Source organism: Megachile rotundata, chromosome 3, assembly GCF_050947335.1.
Source record: "Megachile rotundata isolate GNS110a chromosome 3, iyMegRotu1, whole genome shotgun sequence".
Taxonomy (NCBI): domain Eukaryota; kingdom Metazoa; phylum Arthropoda; class Insecta; order Hymenoptera; family Megachilidae; genus Megachile; species Megachile rotundata.
Window position 1 is genome coordinate 21,149,216 of NC_134985.1, and position 15,966 is coordinate 21,165,181.

Below are 15,966 nucleotides of genomic sequence, written 5' to 3' on the forward strand. Positions count from 1 at the left end.
GGTGATTGTATCGATTCTGGATGGAATTTATAGTTGCCCTGATAACATTTACTTATGGCTCTCAAATACAGGATTTCTCGCGGAATCGGTCGAAACGAGCTCCAACTACGTACCACGCAAACTCTTTTTATCCGATAAAAATATCATTTCTTTGATTTAACGATGCTCCTCTATGAATGATAAACGACCCTCTGTTCTGTTGCATAATCCATAAGCCCGATCTCTTTCCCTTCATTGAACATCAAACAATCCCAAATAATCGCAAGCAAGAATATCTTATACCGTGAATAAAATAACGACGAGCAAATATTTGTGATAGTTACACTGAATTTTCATTACGGAGCACATTTAACGAACAAATGCAAATTTTAATACGAAGGGAAATTAGTTGAAAATTCGTTTGAAGTTTCACGAGGAATAAGAGGGAAAAGAAGAAGGAATAATTTTCGAGATTATCAATTTCTTAGGGATTAACAAGGAGGATTACTAACGGAATTGCTACGGGGGTAAGAGCGGCGTTAAATAGGCAAACTGAAACCGTACACCACCGTCGAATAATAACATTTGCGTAATGCTACCGTGGGATATGTACCGAGGCACAGGTGGATAGGGAAGGAAATTGACAGAGAGACGAGGGGCGGAAGTAGTTTGGAACACGAACGCAGCCATATGAAACCATGAAGCCTGAACCAACTTCTAAGTTACAGTAATGGTAATGGACACCCTATCTCTGTTACTTGCGTTAAACGCAAAATCTGGATCATCGTCGGAAACTAACCTTTATCCTTAATATCGTGTCGTGTCACGTTGCGAGATTCCTCTTATCGTTCATCGATAACAAGTTGCGCCATCGGAAATCAACGTTCTTGTTCGTCTTTCGAAGATATTTCCACTTTTTAACAAGATTTTTCGCGAACTTGTTCGACAACTGCGAGTTTTTTCTTTCGATTCAGTAAACTCACGAAGGATTTTTATTACTTTTGTTAAAGATCGACGATACACGTTCGCGAGAGTAACAGAATTTTGATCAACCATAAAAGTTAACGCTTTTATTTATCTCCGTCGAACGGTACCGGTGTAAAGTTCTTAACACACGGTGACAATCAGCAATGAGCCGGAAGTTGTAAACTTCTCCGTAAGATTTGTCGAGGACGTAAAAAGAGTTCTCCCTTCTCCGGGACGCTGTAATTACGCCAGCTCGCTGGTACAAAACTTCGCTCTCCCCGTTTCTTTTTCCGCGCGAACGAATCTCGTTTGTTGCTACGTTTTTAAACAAATGTTTTTCATTTTCCAGCACAGTGCCATAATTGTTTCCCGCTCCTGTATCCGGCTGTCCGCTTTCTCGTACACGTTCAGCCGCGATTGAACGCGAAATGATCTCTCCCTACCTCCCCGCGCGAGCCTGCCGGTTGTTTGTCATTAACATCTGTCCGCTCCCGTAATTTATGCTCGACGTGCAGTGACACGATTTATTTTTCAGTTAGACATCGATGACGGATATGGACAGCTACGATCACGATCGATTTCAAATATTCGCCCACGTTTATTGATTGTTTTATCGTCGGTGTTTGCAGCGTTTGCAATTTCAACGATCGTGTACCGATTATTTCAAAAATGCCTCTCTCGATTTTCGCGCTCTCTCGCTCGACGAATATTTCTTCCTTTCCGAACGATACCTAATTTTTGTCGAAAGATAATTTACTGATTCGATCGCGCACGGTGAATTGGTTCGAAGGAAAATAGGATAGCGTAAAACGATAACGTATAGTTTTCAATTTCTCTTTATCGCGAACAAATAGCATTTAGCGTTGTGTATGTCCCTCTTTTGATATGGCCTGTATAAATCTGTCTCGCAAACAGAAATTACCCGCCGTTTCGTCGGAATGGACGCTCGAGGATTTCGAACCGGCGATTGTTTCTAAATCGAATCAAAAGCAAACGAAGTTTACACGCGTGCTCGGCCTGATGTGTCGGCAATCGATCGATCGATCCGCGGTGAAGCTTTCGGTGTCGCGAGGATTCCTACCTTCCTCGCGCAAATATCGCGTATCTCAAAGCGTGTATGAATTTTTTTCGTCAACAACTGCGATATCGAGGAACAATGCATACACCGGAGTCGCGTTACTCGAACGTTGTTTCACGTTAAAACGGTGGGATTTAAATGCAACGCTGGAAAAACAAAACAATTCAGGAAACACGAGCTTAAGTTTCGAGGTATAAAACTGAACGTTTCACGTCGTCGAAAAGGGAAACTACAACGAAATGTGATTTTCGTTCGTTCTATAAAATGCGAGCCATTTTTATCGAAACTTTGTCCGCGATTGTTTTCGGATTATTAACAATCTTATGCATGAATTTACACAGTCACTTTTTTATATTATTATGGATGATGGATAGATATAAAGTATGATAGATATGTACAGGTGTAGAAACATCGAGTTTAGGGATATTAGGATTCAATGTTAATATATAGGGATCTAGGGATGTCTTAGGTCATCGACACCTAGGAAGATCTGAATTTGAAAATGTCGGAGTGCAGATATACCGGGATATCAGAACATAGGGATATAGGAACTTGGGAATACCAGAATGTACGAATATTGAGATATACGAGCACAGAGAATTTGAAAAGATAGAAAATCGAAATCGAGAGATCAAAGGTATGATGTATGAATTCAAGATAAAAGACAAATCTTCTTAGTTACATCTGATCCAGTCACATTAATGTCCTCTATTTTTCCAACCGCAAAATCCACGATAAACGCTCGTTATTTCACGTCACGTAATCACAACGTGTTTCATTTATTTATTCATTCGTTTATTTATACTGGTCCCGAATGTATTTGCAAAATCGATGGAAAATTCGTATAGAATGGAATATCGTGGCACGAATCGCGATTATTCGCGGGAACACGCACGTTGACTAATTTATCAAGCAGAAAGAGACGAATGTTTTCGCGTGCGCTAAAAAGTTCGAAAAATAAAAAATAAACCAAGTCATTTGGCGTATTCTCACGATGGCGACACAAATCATATGGGGCTATATTTGAGCGCGAAATGATTCGAGTTCTATCGTCGAAATAAAAAAGAATAGCTGATATTTATTGTACGCGAAATTTTATTCATATTTCTTCCTTTATTGCCAGCTGTCGCGATGAACGATGTGATATTGCGAATAAATCTTTGGGGACAAGATTATTTTCCGCGTTTATGTATTAGATAATTTAACGCGACGTTAAAGGTTCAATTAACGAAAACTTTATTTTCGATTATATTACTTAACGTAAAATAATAACTCGAAAGGCGGAATTTTTGAAAATTTTGATTAGCATCAGCAATTAGAATAGCAATATTTCCGTTGTCCATTTTCAATAGCATTGTTAGTATCTTAATTATGTGAACCATAGGAAATGATTAATGAAAGCATACCGATCATTCGTTGGCACAATTGAAAGGAAACCCCATTGTTAAAGGATTAACATCATTAGTAAATTGTTGTTTTTGTTCAACTATGCATTGTCTGTACCTAATGAATTGAAGCTTCAGCGTACTTTTAATAAATAATTCAGCACAATGATGTTCGAGTTTTCGAGATGCCACTCGAAACAAACGGAACGACCCAGCTCGTTGTTCACGCTCGTTCACCCCTTTGTCGGCCAGCTAATTCGTTCCCGATAAATTGATAATAAAGTCTCGTTTTCCTCTCTCGCTGGTACAAATTCACGGTATCGCGTCGTTTCACCCTGGAGATTCCTATGGAACGACTCGCAATTTCTGCTGTTTTGGAATTCGATGAACCTGCACGATAAAAGCGTATAAATAATCGTAATTTGAAACACGTGCACGATATGATTGTCGTGTTCAAAGTTTATGCTAACGAGAGCTGCCGGTGGCTCGTTAACAATTCCATTTAAATTCTACAGACAGCAGTACCTTCGCGGCTTACGATTTCATTTAAACGCGAACGAATTCGTCGACAAGCTAATCATTTTATTTCGGTGACGTTTCCAAACGGAACGAGAGGGAAACGAGATCATTAGTCTTTCTTCAGCGATTTCATGCAACGAAGACCAAAATGAAATCTGGTTAAAACGAAATAGACTTTAACTTTTCTATTAATCCGGGTAATATCGTATTATCGATCGATATCTTTGCTCGAGCCAATTCGTTGGATTTTTTCGTACCGAAGAAATTAATGCTGGAAACTTGTATCTTTCGTCCTCGTTCCGTTTCCTATTCTTTCCCTCGGTTCCCTGCCACCGAATATTTACCGTCGATCCCCGAACGAATTTCACATACAGCTCCTGGCCTGCGAGCGGAGATTCCATTAAGCAGGGATAAACGAATTTCTGGACAATTCGGTTAGCGAACGAAACGGTGAAATAAATTCGTTCATCGGCGAAAACGAGAGAATTAGCCACGCTCTCTGTTTTTCCGTCTAACTGCCTTCCTGCTGACTCGAACACATTCTCTCCCTCGCCTTTCCTCGCCCTTTGCAACCCCCATCGGTTAAAACGAACCGTCTTAACTTACCCTCTCTATCTTTTCTCCCGATATAGGTGATCAACTACGACAGTCCTAGGGGCGGTGTATCGGTGATCACGGAGAAAGGAGAAGTTACAACCTCGTATCTTCTGGTGCAACGTGCTCAGCCTGCTGATAGCGGCCACTATACCTGCCATCCGAGTAACGCCAACACAAAAACCGTACTGGTACACGTACTTAACGGTATGTACATAATCTGTAGGAAAAAACTTTCAATCTCTCTCACTCTGTTCCTGTCTGCCAGGCCAAATTTTTCTTAACGCTTTGACGGCTCGTACCGCGTATCTCGTGACTTTGATACATAACTCGCTACCTTATCGCGGTTTACGCCGTTTTTACGTGCCAGTTGCGAAAAAGGAAAATGTTGCTAGATGGGTGAAACAGCGTACTGAGGGTATTCCGGAAGTGCACTAAACTCAAAATGCAGGATTACACGTCGTGTTTACGACCTAAAGTTATATCTTTTTCAGGGAACTTTCGGATGAAATTTTTTCACTTTTATTTCTTATCTTGTTGGTATTTTAATGTATTAATATAATTTAGTACCACTTTCCGTTCCTCCCAGAGAAGTTACCAAATCTTCCGAAATACCGACGCTGTTTAAATATAAAAAGGCAAATAAAATTATAAAGGTGGTAAATTCCACGAAGCCGGGCGTTCTTCTCAAAGCGTTAACGCGCTGAAATCGTTTGCTCAACCGCATCGCCGACTCTCGTGGTCGTCGAAGGAAACCGTTGGCGTGAAACTCTCGATTCAATGGTCGGAAAATCCAGAAGAAAATTGTTTAATAGCACACTTTGGGCATCTTGTTGATTCTGTTGAGTAAACTAGAACCTTTTCTACGTACGGCAATCTTTCGCTCGTTTCCGAACGCTCAAAGCTTTCGCGACAAGACCGTGATGAGGCAGGGGAAAAAAATGACTCGGTTGGATGGGGAAAATTGCGTTTCCTCGGAAAATTGAAAGTGACTCGAGTGTGGAGGCGAAGGTACACACGTACACCCAGAGCAAGGAAACGTTTAATTTATACAACGCGTTCGTGCTTTTAAAATATTGCACACCTTGGAGAACGATGAAGTCTTTTGAACAAGTGATCCCCTACCTAATTGAACCGACGAGAAACGGTTAGATGTAACTCAAAAGATCCGGAAAATTGAGTTTACCTTACTCTGTTCCCTGGAAATTGAATACTCACCGGTTCTTTAAGTATAAATTTCTGCAGACGCCCAGGGAAATTGATTTAATACACTTTCGGATTCACACATTTCCCTACATGCGAGCTTTACAATGCTCACCATTAAATATCAAATTCTTCTCAAATTCGTTTAGCTGAAAAATCTGAAAATTCCACGTACTTTCGGACTTACAAATTTTCCTACATGCGATCTTTACAGTACTTACCATTAAATATCAAATTATTATCAAATTCATTCAATCGAAAAATCTAAAAATTCCAAGATCGTACAAAGACCATAATTCTCAAAGTCTCGATATGTTGGCAGCGTCATCGATCAAAAGAGCAAGGAAGAGTTTGAAATTCTGAGAAAAATGTTTCGGTGGTTGCCTGGCTTCTTTTAACGGAGGAAACTTAAGCGAGGATAAAAATGAGCTACACTCTCGGACAACGAAATTTCTTCATCCCGAACACTTTTCCCTGCCCGGTATCTCCTTGTAAAGGAACTAGCTGCTTTCTTAGATGTTCTCCTAGTTTTACGCGATACATATAACGTGACGTTGAAAAGACGCGAGTAACTTCATCGTTTGAGGCGTTTTCGTTATTTTTTTTTTGAGGGAGACTAGGTGCGTTGCACCAGGTGCACGATACAGGATAACTTTAAGAGATTGTAGGAAATGAGTACAGCATGTTATGGAACGATCCATCGTTAAGCTGGCTTAAACCGTGATTAAAATTCCTGCATAAACTTTGTATCGGTATTTTTAATATAACACGAGTGGCTCTGCGTTGAATGAAATAATGGTCGGACAATGTAGCTGCAATTTGCTATTATCCGTTAATGATATGCATTAATTTATTACGTTATGAAGTAACTGGTTTTCAAGTTCACAGTGAAACAAATTGAAAATTCCTTTATCAATTTGAGATACGAGCGATTGGAAATTCGATATCTGTTAATGAACAACGTTACACCGAAACTCGATCGCTCCGTTGTTTGCTACAACGAACAAGCTGTGTTAACAGCGTAGAATTTCTGAAATTCTAAACTGTTCAAATATGTATAGAAATACGCGGAGTAAGGAAATGAAATTGTGCCAATCTTTTTGCGTTCGAAAATAGACTGAATCAGCATTGTTATTCAGCGAACGAAAAACATTATTCGATCGCTAAATGTAAGGTCGTACAATCGTTTTATCAGTGCGGATCAGAGAGTGGGCCATCGTCAAAGAAATTCGCTAAAACCATAAGAGACAAAGGGATCGATTTCACGAATTCCCATTAACTGGACCGTTAATGAATTCTCGTTAAAAACTGCTCCGTTGTCGCAACCTCGTGTTTCTGCAACGAAACTCTCCAAGCTCTCCTCTTTCGATTCGCGAAGAAAAGCGAGTAAAAAAGAAGCGTGGCACTATTTCATAATACGGCGAAGGTTCGTCGTATTCCGTTGGTTATGACCCGTTTACAAAACGAATGAATCCGATCGGTCTTGGCAGAAGATAACGGTCTTAGCAAAAAACCATTCGACCGAGTTGGAAGAGTAATTAAAGAGATTTCTCAGAGTGCAGAGAGGACGAGCTGAGCTCAGCCATTGCAGACACTCTGCGAAACCGTACACTGTCCGGATGGATAACGTTAGAAAGTAGAGTTCTGGATTAAAGGCTGACAGAGAGGAAGTTTATCATAAAATCGATATACAGGCTGGTGTACGCGGTCGACGTCCAAGAGTTTCATTCCTCGAGGCTTGTTTCCATCTACTCGTCGTTCGAAAGAAAAATCTCGGGTTAAAATCACTTCCGCAACCAGAGTTTTTGTTTACGATGGACTAGGTCGCTTTTATCCTTCGAATTACTGAACAATCGTCGGAATTCAAAACTATCGAATGATCATTAATTAATACATGATATCCCTCGTTAAAAGTAGACACGTAATAACACAATTCGAGATGACTAATTAGCATCAAGTAACAACGGGATTACAATTTTCCCGGGAATATCGAAATGGCCATTAATCAAATTATTTATCAAGTTTCGGCTATCGATTACGGTATGCACCGCGTGCGAGCTGTGAATAATGTTTAAAAATTCCACGTTTTTCCGATGTAGAATAAAAATATCGGAAGAATGGTAATGAAATAATTACGTTTTCAAATTCATTCGTTAACGAGAGTCGCAGGATACGAGAGATATTCGTACGAAGGTGAATCTGTATAGGGAAAGCATTCGAGTTATGAAGATCACTCCCTTTTCAAAGAGACGATACGCTTTCTTCTTAAAAGTGTAACAGAGACTCTTCAGAGCATAAGGACCTACCAAGTGTAGGAGGAGGCCATTGAAGGCTGTTTTAAATTCCGGCTACGATGTACTTACATACTGATGACAGAAATTAGCTTCGCGTCGAGCACACGAGTGTTAGAAAAACTAAAGTTTCCCTTTTAAAAAGCTTCTGTATAGACGTCCAGCGAATACTTTAGGGTGAAACGTAATTTCTATTCGCTCTTCCGCCAAGATATCTACTTTCGAATGTTTATTTAACGTTATTAGAGATGCGCAGAAATGTCCTTCAGTTGCAAATATAATTTTTCATCCATTTTAGTTAATACATGGCAATTAACAAGAGTTTAATTTCCCGTCAGAAGTAGGAAGATATTTTAATTAAAATTCACGTATTAATCACGGAATATTAATCAAGAAAATTGCCTTGAAAACGATGCAAACTTTCACGCCGCAATACCTCGTTGGTATAATTCAAATTGCATCTATTGAGCTTCGTTTTTCATGCATGCCTGCGTACAAAACAATTCTGAGAACACAATGGTACCAAATTTATTGCATGCATCAATTCTTCTTTGTTCATCGATAATGGAAAAAACTACAATTCTCTTTACTATGTGAAATATTTATTAATAACGCTTTGTACCTCAACATCGGATCTAATTCGACAGTGGTTTTTTGTATTAAATTAATTCTCTTCGGTATAATACTCGAAGCTCTTTGTGACAACGGAGCTCACAGTATTCTGCTATTAAATATTTAGCGTTGATAGTACGCCATATCGAGTGCAGGAAGAAAACGTATATTCAACCATTACGTGTTCCGATTTATATGTCACTTTCGGGATTCCATATATTTCAAATTAAAAATGAAATTGACTGATAATACAAATGTTGGTAATGTAACAAAGATAGTCAGCGAGGAGATATTAAATAAAAATATGTTTAAAGTTTAAAATTGAAAAAGTATTTAATGTAAGTAACATAGTTATTTGTAAGACCACCCTGTATATAGGGTCTGATAGAACAACGAAACAATAAAGATAGTCAACGAGGAGATATTAAATAAAAATATGTTTAATGTTTAAAATTGAAAAAGTATTTAATGTAAATAACATAGTTATTTGTAAGACCACCCTGTATATAGGGTCTGGTAGAACAACGAAACAATAAAGATAGTCAACGAGGAGATATTAAATAAAAATATCTTTAAAGTTTAAAATTTAATGTAAGTAACATAGTTATTTGTAAGACCACCCTGTATATAGGATCTGGTAGAACAACGAAACAATAAAGATAGTCAACGAGGAGATATTAAATAAAAATATCTTTAAAGTTTAAAATTGAAAAAGTATTTAATGTAAATAACATAGTTATTTGTAAGACCACCCTGTATATAGGGTCTGGTAGAACAACGAAACAATTCCAATAAGACTACGGCTGGCAGGATAGAATTCAATTTGAATTTTAATCATTGTTCGACAGGGGAACATCCAGCGGCGATGCAACACGGTGGCCAACTGAGGCTGGCGAATCTACCCTTCGTAATGATCTCAACGACTCTGCTGGCTTTCCTGAATCATCGTTATTGAAAAGCAACCGCCACGGCGATCACCGGCCGCCTGTTTCGCTGGTAAATCATATTCCTCGAACACGGTTGTCCTGGAAACGCGTTGCACGCGTGAAAATTTGATTTTTCCGCGAATCCTAGCGAGTTACGCGCCGGATAATCCAATATCCGCGAGTTTAATTCTCGGTTTTCGACTGAAAACGACGAAAAGCCTTTTTACAGAGTGCACAAGCCCTTTTACGATTTTCAGATTAACTTGCCCAGCAGTTTTCGCGAAAGTCGGAGGGTAGAAAGGACCTTGGTCATCGAGGGATTCGTAGTTATCGTGAAAGTATACGAACACCTTTATGGAAGAAAAGATACCGGTGAAAGAACGATAAAGTGATCTTTGTCGTGTTACCGGTTGAAAGCGTGCAAAAGAAATGGAGATCCATGACTGAATAAGAAAAATCGGTGAAGGTGGAGTTCGGACCATTCTAGGGCACCATTCAGTGCTGAATGTATTGTAACAAAAGTAGTCTGTTGTCTTGAGATTAAGTAAAAACCCTTGTACAGGGTGTTCCAGAATTAAAAACCTATTTATAATTTATTCCAGATTATACTTTTAAATCGATTATTGGCTGTTCCTATTATAGCTTTAACAGCATCAAAATTCATGATACCATCTTTGAATGATTAAAGGTCCTACAATGTATGCTGTAAAATTATTGATTTCTGGCTTGCAACCGATAACTTATACCGCGTAGAAATTTACTGAAGAATTATTAAATAGTAAGCCACATTAAACTGTTAAATTACCCGGACTATCGATGAATACCCTTTTTTTAAACTTTTGCTCATAATTAACTTTTTAACCGGGTAATTTCTTCATCGAGAGAGAATTATGTTTGCTGCCTACTTATTATTAAAAACTAATTTACGCAGGTAGATTGGTGTTCAGCAAATGTATATACAGTATACTTTCTTTCTAATTAAAATATATAACTACATTTTAATGGACAAAGATTTTTTTATAAATGTACTATTATAGGTTAAGGGATGAATTCATCTAAAATTTGAATTTTTTATTGTAATTGGCGCAGCAAATTTATCGGGTCAATTTATTTCAAAAGGAAATCGATTATTGAAAGACTGTTCCATCTGTTAACGCTTTCACGCTGCGAGCTTCATGAAATGATTTTCAGATTGAACCTAAAATATTCTATCAATGTAGGCTCTGTAAAATCACTAATTTTCAAATTGAAATTCATGTGTAAATTTATACTGTAAATATAATACTTGAAGCGTAATCGACTTTGACGATTATTGTATTTATTTAATTCTGGAATACACTGTACCTAGGGGTAAAAACCGCTATCGATGGTAATAATAGTAATAGTTCGTTCAAGCGAACCGATTAACATCGTGGAAGAGGGAAGCGTGTACGATTTTATTTGCTGTGTTACAGTCACAAGACAATACGCTATACTTGCCAAAGGAAACGTACGAATTATTGTTAAAACAATGCGATTAAGATTTTAAATTGTTCTGTTAACATACGATACGTAACTCTATATGGTATACATACACATATATATATAGGAAGAAAGACTATGTTATACTGGCAGGAATCGCCAGGTAATTTGTGTTCAGTTGTAAAACGGTGGAACGCGAAATCGTCTTCGACTACGTTGAACCGAGGGTACGGATTAGAAGCGTGAAATAAAGCTGGATTATCTTTGAATTGGATCTATATGCCCGGCAAATCGTAGCTTCAGACGGAAGTAAAAAGTGTTTCGCGCTAAAAAGGATAAACACGGAAAAGCGTCGTTATTCTTTATTCTTTCTATTTCTTTCTTTCTATCTGGCGAGGTGTAATGACGTCTGAACGAACTAGCGGCTTGTAACTGAGATTCTAAAACGATTTTCGGACTATGTTCTTACTGGACACGCGTGAAATTACTTGCCAAATGTATACGAATTATCGTAATCCAGAAAATTGATAATAAGGGTCAACAGCGTCGAAGCAGCAAATTATGAATTGTACTTAAACGGGTATCTTCTTGTAAAATGAACGATAGTAGAATTTCTGATAAGAACATAGTCCTAATTTAGTAACCGATCCTATCGGCAATCAGTTAACGCAGTATGGAAAACGTTAAACTCGAAACTTTGTAAAGAAAGATCTATAATCTGTTAGGAGTGACGTATGATGTAATTCGTATACTGTAGTAGAGTCTCATTATATGGCCCTCAAAGAAACTGTAGAAAACTGTGTCAATCTAATGTGTGGCAATACTACATGGCGATATAGACAAAAGGAAGCCATATAGCGAGACTAACTGTATTCGGTTTGAAGTTTCACGTTATCTGTTCTGCAATACTCCTTGAAATGGCTAACAAGGTCCACAGTTTTTGGGCATCTGAGCTCAGGGTATACTTCCACACCGTTTCCGGTGACGTAGAATCGCAATTTATAAAAGTGTTCATTATTAAGCATTTATTTCGTCATGGATATACACGTAAAATGCAGCATACTTGCAAGGAAACTACCCTAAGTGTCCCCACGGATTTTAATAAGCTTTTGCGAGTCGATCAGCAATTTCAAATATATTTAACTTCCTCGGGAGCTGTAACCTAGCAACTTATCGAATTCGGAAGGGACCCTTGAAGTGGTTTCCGTCATAGCAGATCAGTTATTGTTAAAAATTGTAACATTTATCTGCGTTGACCTGTAACAGGTCCTTATATAAGTCTGCTGCGCACTAATTTTCATCTATTTTTAAGTGAAACCCAAATTTAAAAGATAGAAACATACTGAGAAACGAAGAATGTTGAATGAGTGGACCTAGCTCGGAAAATTAATTCTATAATTGGACCAGAATTAACGACTGTTGTATTTTATTTAGATAAGTTTTCAACTGATACGCGTCTATTACGTACGTTGTTATAACAAGAAAAAGACAGGTTTCTCTTCATAATCGTCATGCGTGATTATTGTGTGAATGTGAGCATATAAGAAGTGACAAAAAAAATAAAAGGACGAATGGTAAAGCAAATGAGAAATATTTCAATAATCGAATTAAGGGAAATTAATTCTATAATGGTTACATATGTTTAAAGATTAATTGCAAAAGTAGTTTAAGCGCGTTATACACAAACTGAAATACAGTTTCTGTTGTAGCTGTAAATTATTTGTGTTATACTACAATATAATATGATTCTTTTATGTACCGATTATTTCCTTAATATCACTCCAATTGATAACTTCATCAAGTTGAAATAAAAACTGTCTATCCTCAAAGAAAAAAATAATTTTTGACATTAACAATTAAATTTTTTACATGTATAGATGTTTATCCCAAGTTTAGATAAGCATATCTGTGCCTTCTTTTATTGAGTAATTCTTTAATGCAATTAAACCGTTTTCAAAGGATCCGCGTCATGTTTAGATACACTCACGTTTACTGATTTGTTTAACATATCTTCTAAAGTAAATGCAAATGCTTTGAGAAAACCACGCTCCGAATCGGAATGATTTGTTAATATCACACTGATTCCTTTGTGTACAGCATCAAGAACATCGTGATGTAACATCTCTCCAGTAAGATATAGATCAGCAGACACGTTTTTTAAAATAGACGCCCCAGATCCAGCACAAAGTGCAATAGTGCTGATCAAACCGTCTGGAAGAATACCCAAAATTTTAAACATGGAATTGGTTATTGTTAATAATAAACTTTTTAAATAAAAATTTCAGTCTATACCTGTTCGGCAAGCACGAGCTAATCTAACATGTTTCAAACCCGTAAGATCCTTAACACGTTGAACGGCATCTTCAATTGAGATTTTACTTTTTAGCGTACATATTCTACCATAACCATAATCTGCATTGCTTTCATTCACTTCTATCGGCGTACTGCTCTCAAGTACTTTCAAACACAACAATATTAATTATAAAATAATTCACAGGATTGATAAATATTTTTTTTTTAAATTTACCATTTTGAAATGCTGAAGCTAGCCAATCATTTACGCCACCTTTTACAGAATCGAAACTGGTGTGCGGTGAATATACAGCTATTCTATTCTCCAAACATTTAGCAATAATTTTCTCCTAAAAAAAAATTTAAATAATGTATATTATAAAAATGACTTCAGTTAGTTTAGCAAGCAAGGGTAACGAATAATCACCTTCCAATTACAAGCTCTTATAGTCTTTAAGGGAGCAAATATTAGAGGATGGTAAGTAATAATCATATCTGTCTTCAAACCTAAAGCTTCCTGCATGACACTTTCAGTTAAATCATTTGTTAATAAAATATGGGAGACCAACTTTGTTTCTGTGGGTTCAATAAGCAACCCTACATTATCCCAAGAAGATGCAAGGGCTGGATCAGCAAATTTATGCAATGTTTCTACAACCTGGGTTAAAGGAACCCCAATACCATCGGGCTTTAAGGCACTCATTGCAAACAAAGTACTGCTATGTTTCTGCTTAATGTTATGGACAATGATTTTACAGTGTCTTTTCAGTATAGTAAAATGTTTCAACATTTATGGCAACCTAAAACAAGCAAACAAGTAATATAGACCAAATATAAAACATAGTTATAATTATTTATTACTGAAGTACAAAAATGAAGCAAATTTGTCTCTTTCAAATATATTTATTATTAAAATAAACAATTACAATTAAGATAACAATAAACGTGTTATTCATTATAAAACCAAATTTTTATTAAGCCATCATCACTAGCTGATGCAAGTTGTCCAGGAACAGTAGGATTCCATTGCACACAATTTACATCTTGCATATGAGCAATGTCCATTGAGCAAACCATTGTAAAAGTAGGTTGATTAGGATCGGAATCACTGTCTTCTTTAAATATTCTAATAATGTCATCACCACATGCAGTCACTAATAACCCAGTTGTTTTACACCAATCAATATCATAAATTGTCCTTGTATGATAACCAGATATTGTACACACACACTTCCAAACTGATTCATTGTTTACTGTAACTATTCCTGGTTCATTACCAGACTTAAATTCTTGCCATATCTTCACTGTTTGATCATCACTGCATGTTGCTATTCGATTACCAGCCTTATCCCATGCAAGACTCCAGACTGTTGAAGTATGAGATGATAATGTTGCTATACACGACCAATCATTGTCTGCTGCATCCTCCTTAAATATCTTTACTGTGTTGTCATAACTTGCAGATGCTACTATTTCTTCATTAGGATGCCACCTTACCTATTATAATTAAAATATATGTTTATTGAAAATAAAATAAAAAATATTACCTTAATATTACTATACTTTTAAGGCAATCTCTATGCTTGCTATTTCATAAGATTTACTTACCTTTTTCACATCTTGAGTGTGAGCATTAATAACAGCAGCACACTCATACTCATCATCATTCACTTCCCATATCCAAACAGATTTATCTCGACTGCAAGTAGCTAACAACTGACCACTGCAAGACCAACTAACACTTTTCACTTCGTTCTCATGTCCTTCTAATGTTGCATTACATTCAAATTGACCCGATTTTTTATCCCATATAGCAGTGGTCGCATCAAAACTAGCAGATGCTATGTAATTCCCACAAGGAGACCATGCTATTTCTCTTATAGTTCTTGAATGACCCTCCGTAAGAATGGTTCTTATAACCCACTTTGGTTCTTGTGGACCCCATATAATAATTGTTTTATCTTCACCGCAAGATGCAAGGCAAGTGCCTTTAGGATGCCAGCAAACATTCCACACTCTTCCTCTATGTCCATTCAAAGTTTGTTTTAATTCCAATGTTCCCATCTCTACCTGCAACAATAAATGCTTCCTCTTTAAATTTATAATTACTATCTTTTATAAGAAACTACTGTGAAAACGGCTTTTTACATTTTTTATGCTGATTTTTATGGAAAGTTACTGATATTAATGAGGAAATCGAGTGGGAAATGTTTGCTCATCGTACGTGATGTAAAGATCGAAATCATAAGTTGTACAAATATAAATCATTTAGAATAGTAAATGTTTAAATAAGATAAAGATTTAAAAACTATAAGAAATTTATACAAAAATCGGTTTATGAAACGATGACAAAGTATTAAAAAGTAAAAGTTACTTACGATATACGTTTTGAATACTTTTTAATCCAACAATACTAAAGAATTAATTAATTATTGATAAGCTCAGTTAGTTGCACGTATTTACAGTAATACCACAAACGAAATACGTGTAGGATAGAGCACTCGTGCCATTGTTGTCTTTATCGCACGATCTACATTATCATTTTCGCGTCACATTCTACCATATCTAATGAAACTTGGTTTTACCACCGGAACATAGTTTTTACCAACAGATCGCGTTAGTAATACTTTCTCAAATAGTGCACGCGTTTTAAAAAGTAT

At 36.9% G+C, this 15,966-nt stretch overlaps 2 protein-coding genes across 3 annotated transcripts in view; one reads left to right on the forward strand and one right to left on the reverse strand.

Moving 5' to 3' along the window:
• LOC100874752 (SPEG neighbor protein) overlaps positions 1–12,768 on the forward strand; it is a 38,684-nt gene extending 25,916 nt beyond the window's left edge. Inside the window, exons 5-7 of the mRNA XM_012292890.2 lie at positions 4,560–4,728; positions 9,476–9,623; positions 9,811–12,768. Of these exons, the coding sequence (XP_012148280.1) occupies positions 4,560–4,728; positions 9,476–9,582 (276 nt within the window). The 3' untranslated portion in view covers positions 9,583–9,623; positions 9,811–12,768. The remainder of the gene's footprint in view (positions 1–4,559; positions 4,729–9,475; positions 9,624–9,810) is intronic.
• On the reverse strand, positions 12,025–15,923 carry Ciao1 (cytosolic iron-sulfur assembly component 1). Of its 2 annotated transcripts, XM_003706536.3 has the most exons (5): positions 15,685–15,923; positions 13,734–14,106; positions 13,542–13,656; positions 13,307–13,471; positions 12,025–13,225 (listed from the first exon to the last, which is right to left on the reverse strand). In XM_003706536.3, exons 2-5 carry the CDS (start codon positions 14,094–14,096, stop codon positions 12,957–12,959), a joined length of 912 nt encoding a protein of 303 aa, XP_003706584.2. In that variant the 5' UTR covers positions 14,097–14,106; positions 15,685–15,923; the 3' UTR covers positions 12,025–12,956. The 2 variants fall into 2 exon arrangements, with proteins under 2 accessions (XP_003706584.2, XP_012148282.1); XM_012292892.2 differs by lacking the exons at positions 12,025–13,225; positions 13,307–13,471; positions 13,542–13,656; positions 13,734–14,106 and adding exons at positions 14,190–14,803; positions 14,915–15,376.
• Between the last annotated feature and the right edge of the window lie 43 nt (positions 15,924–15,966).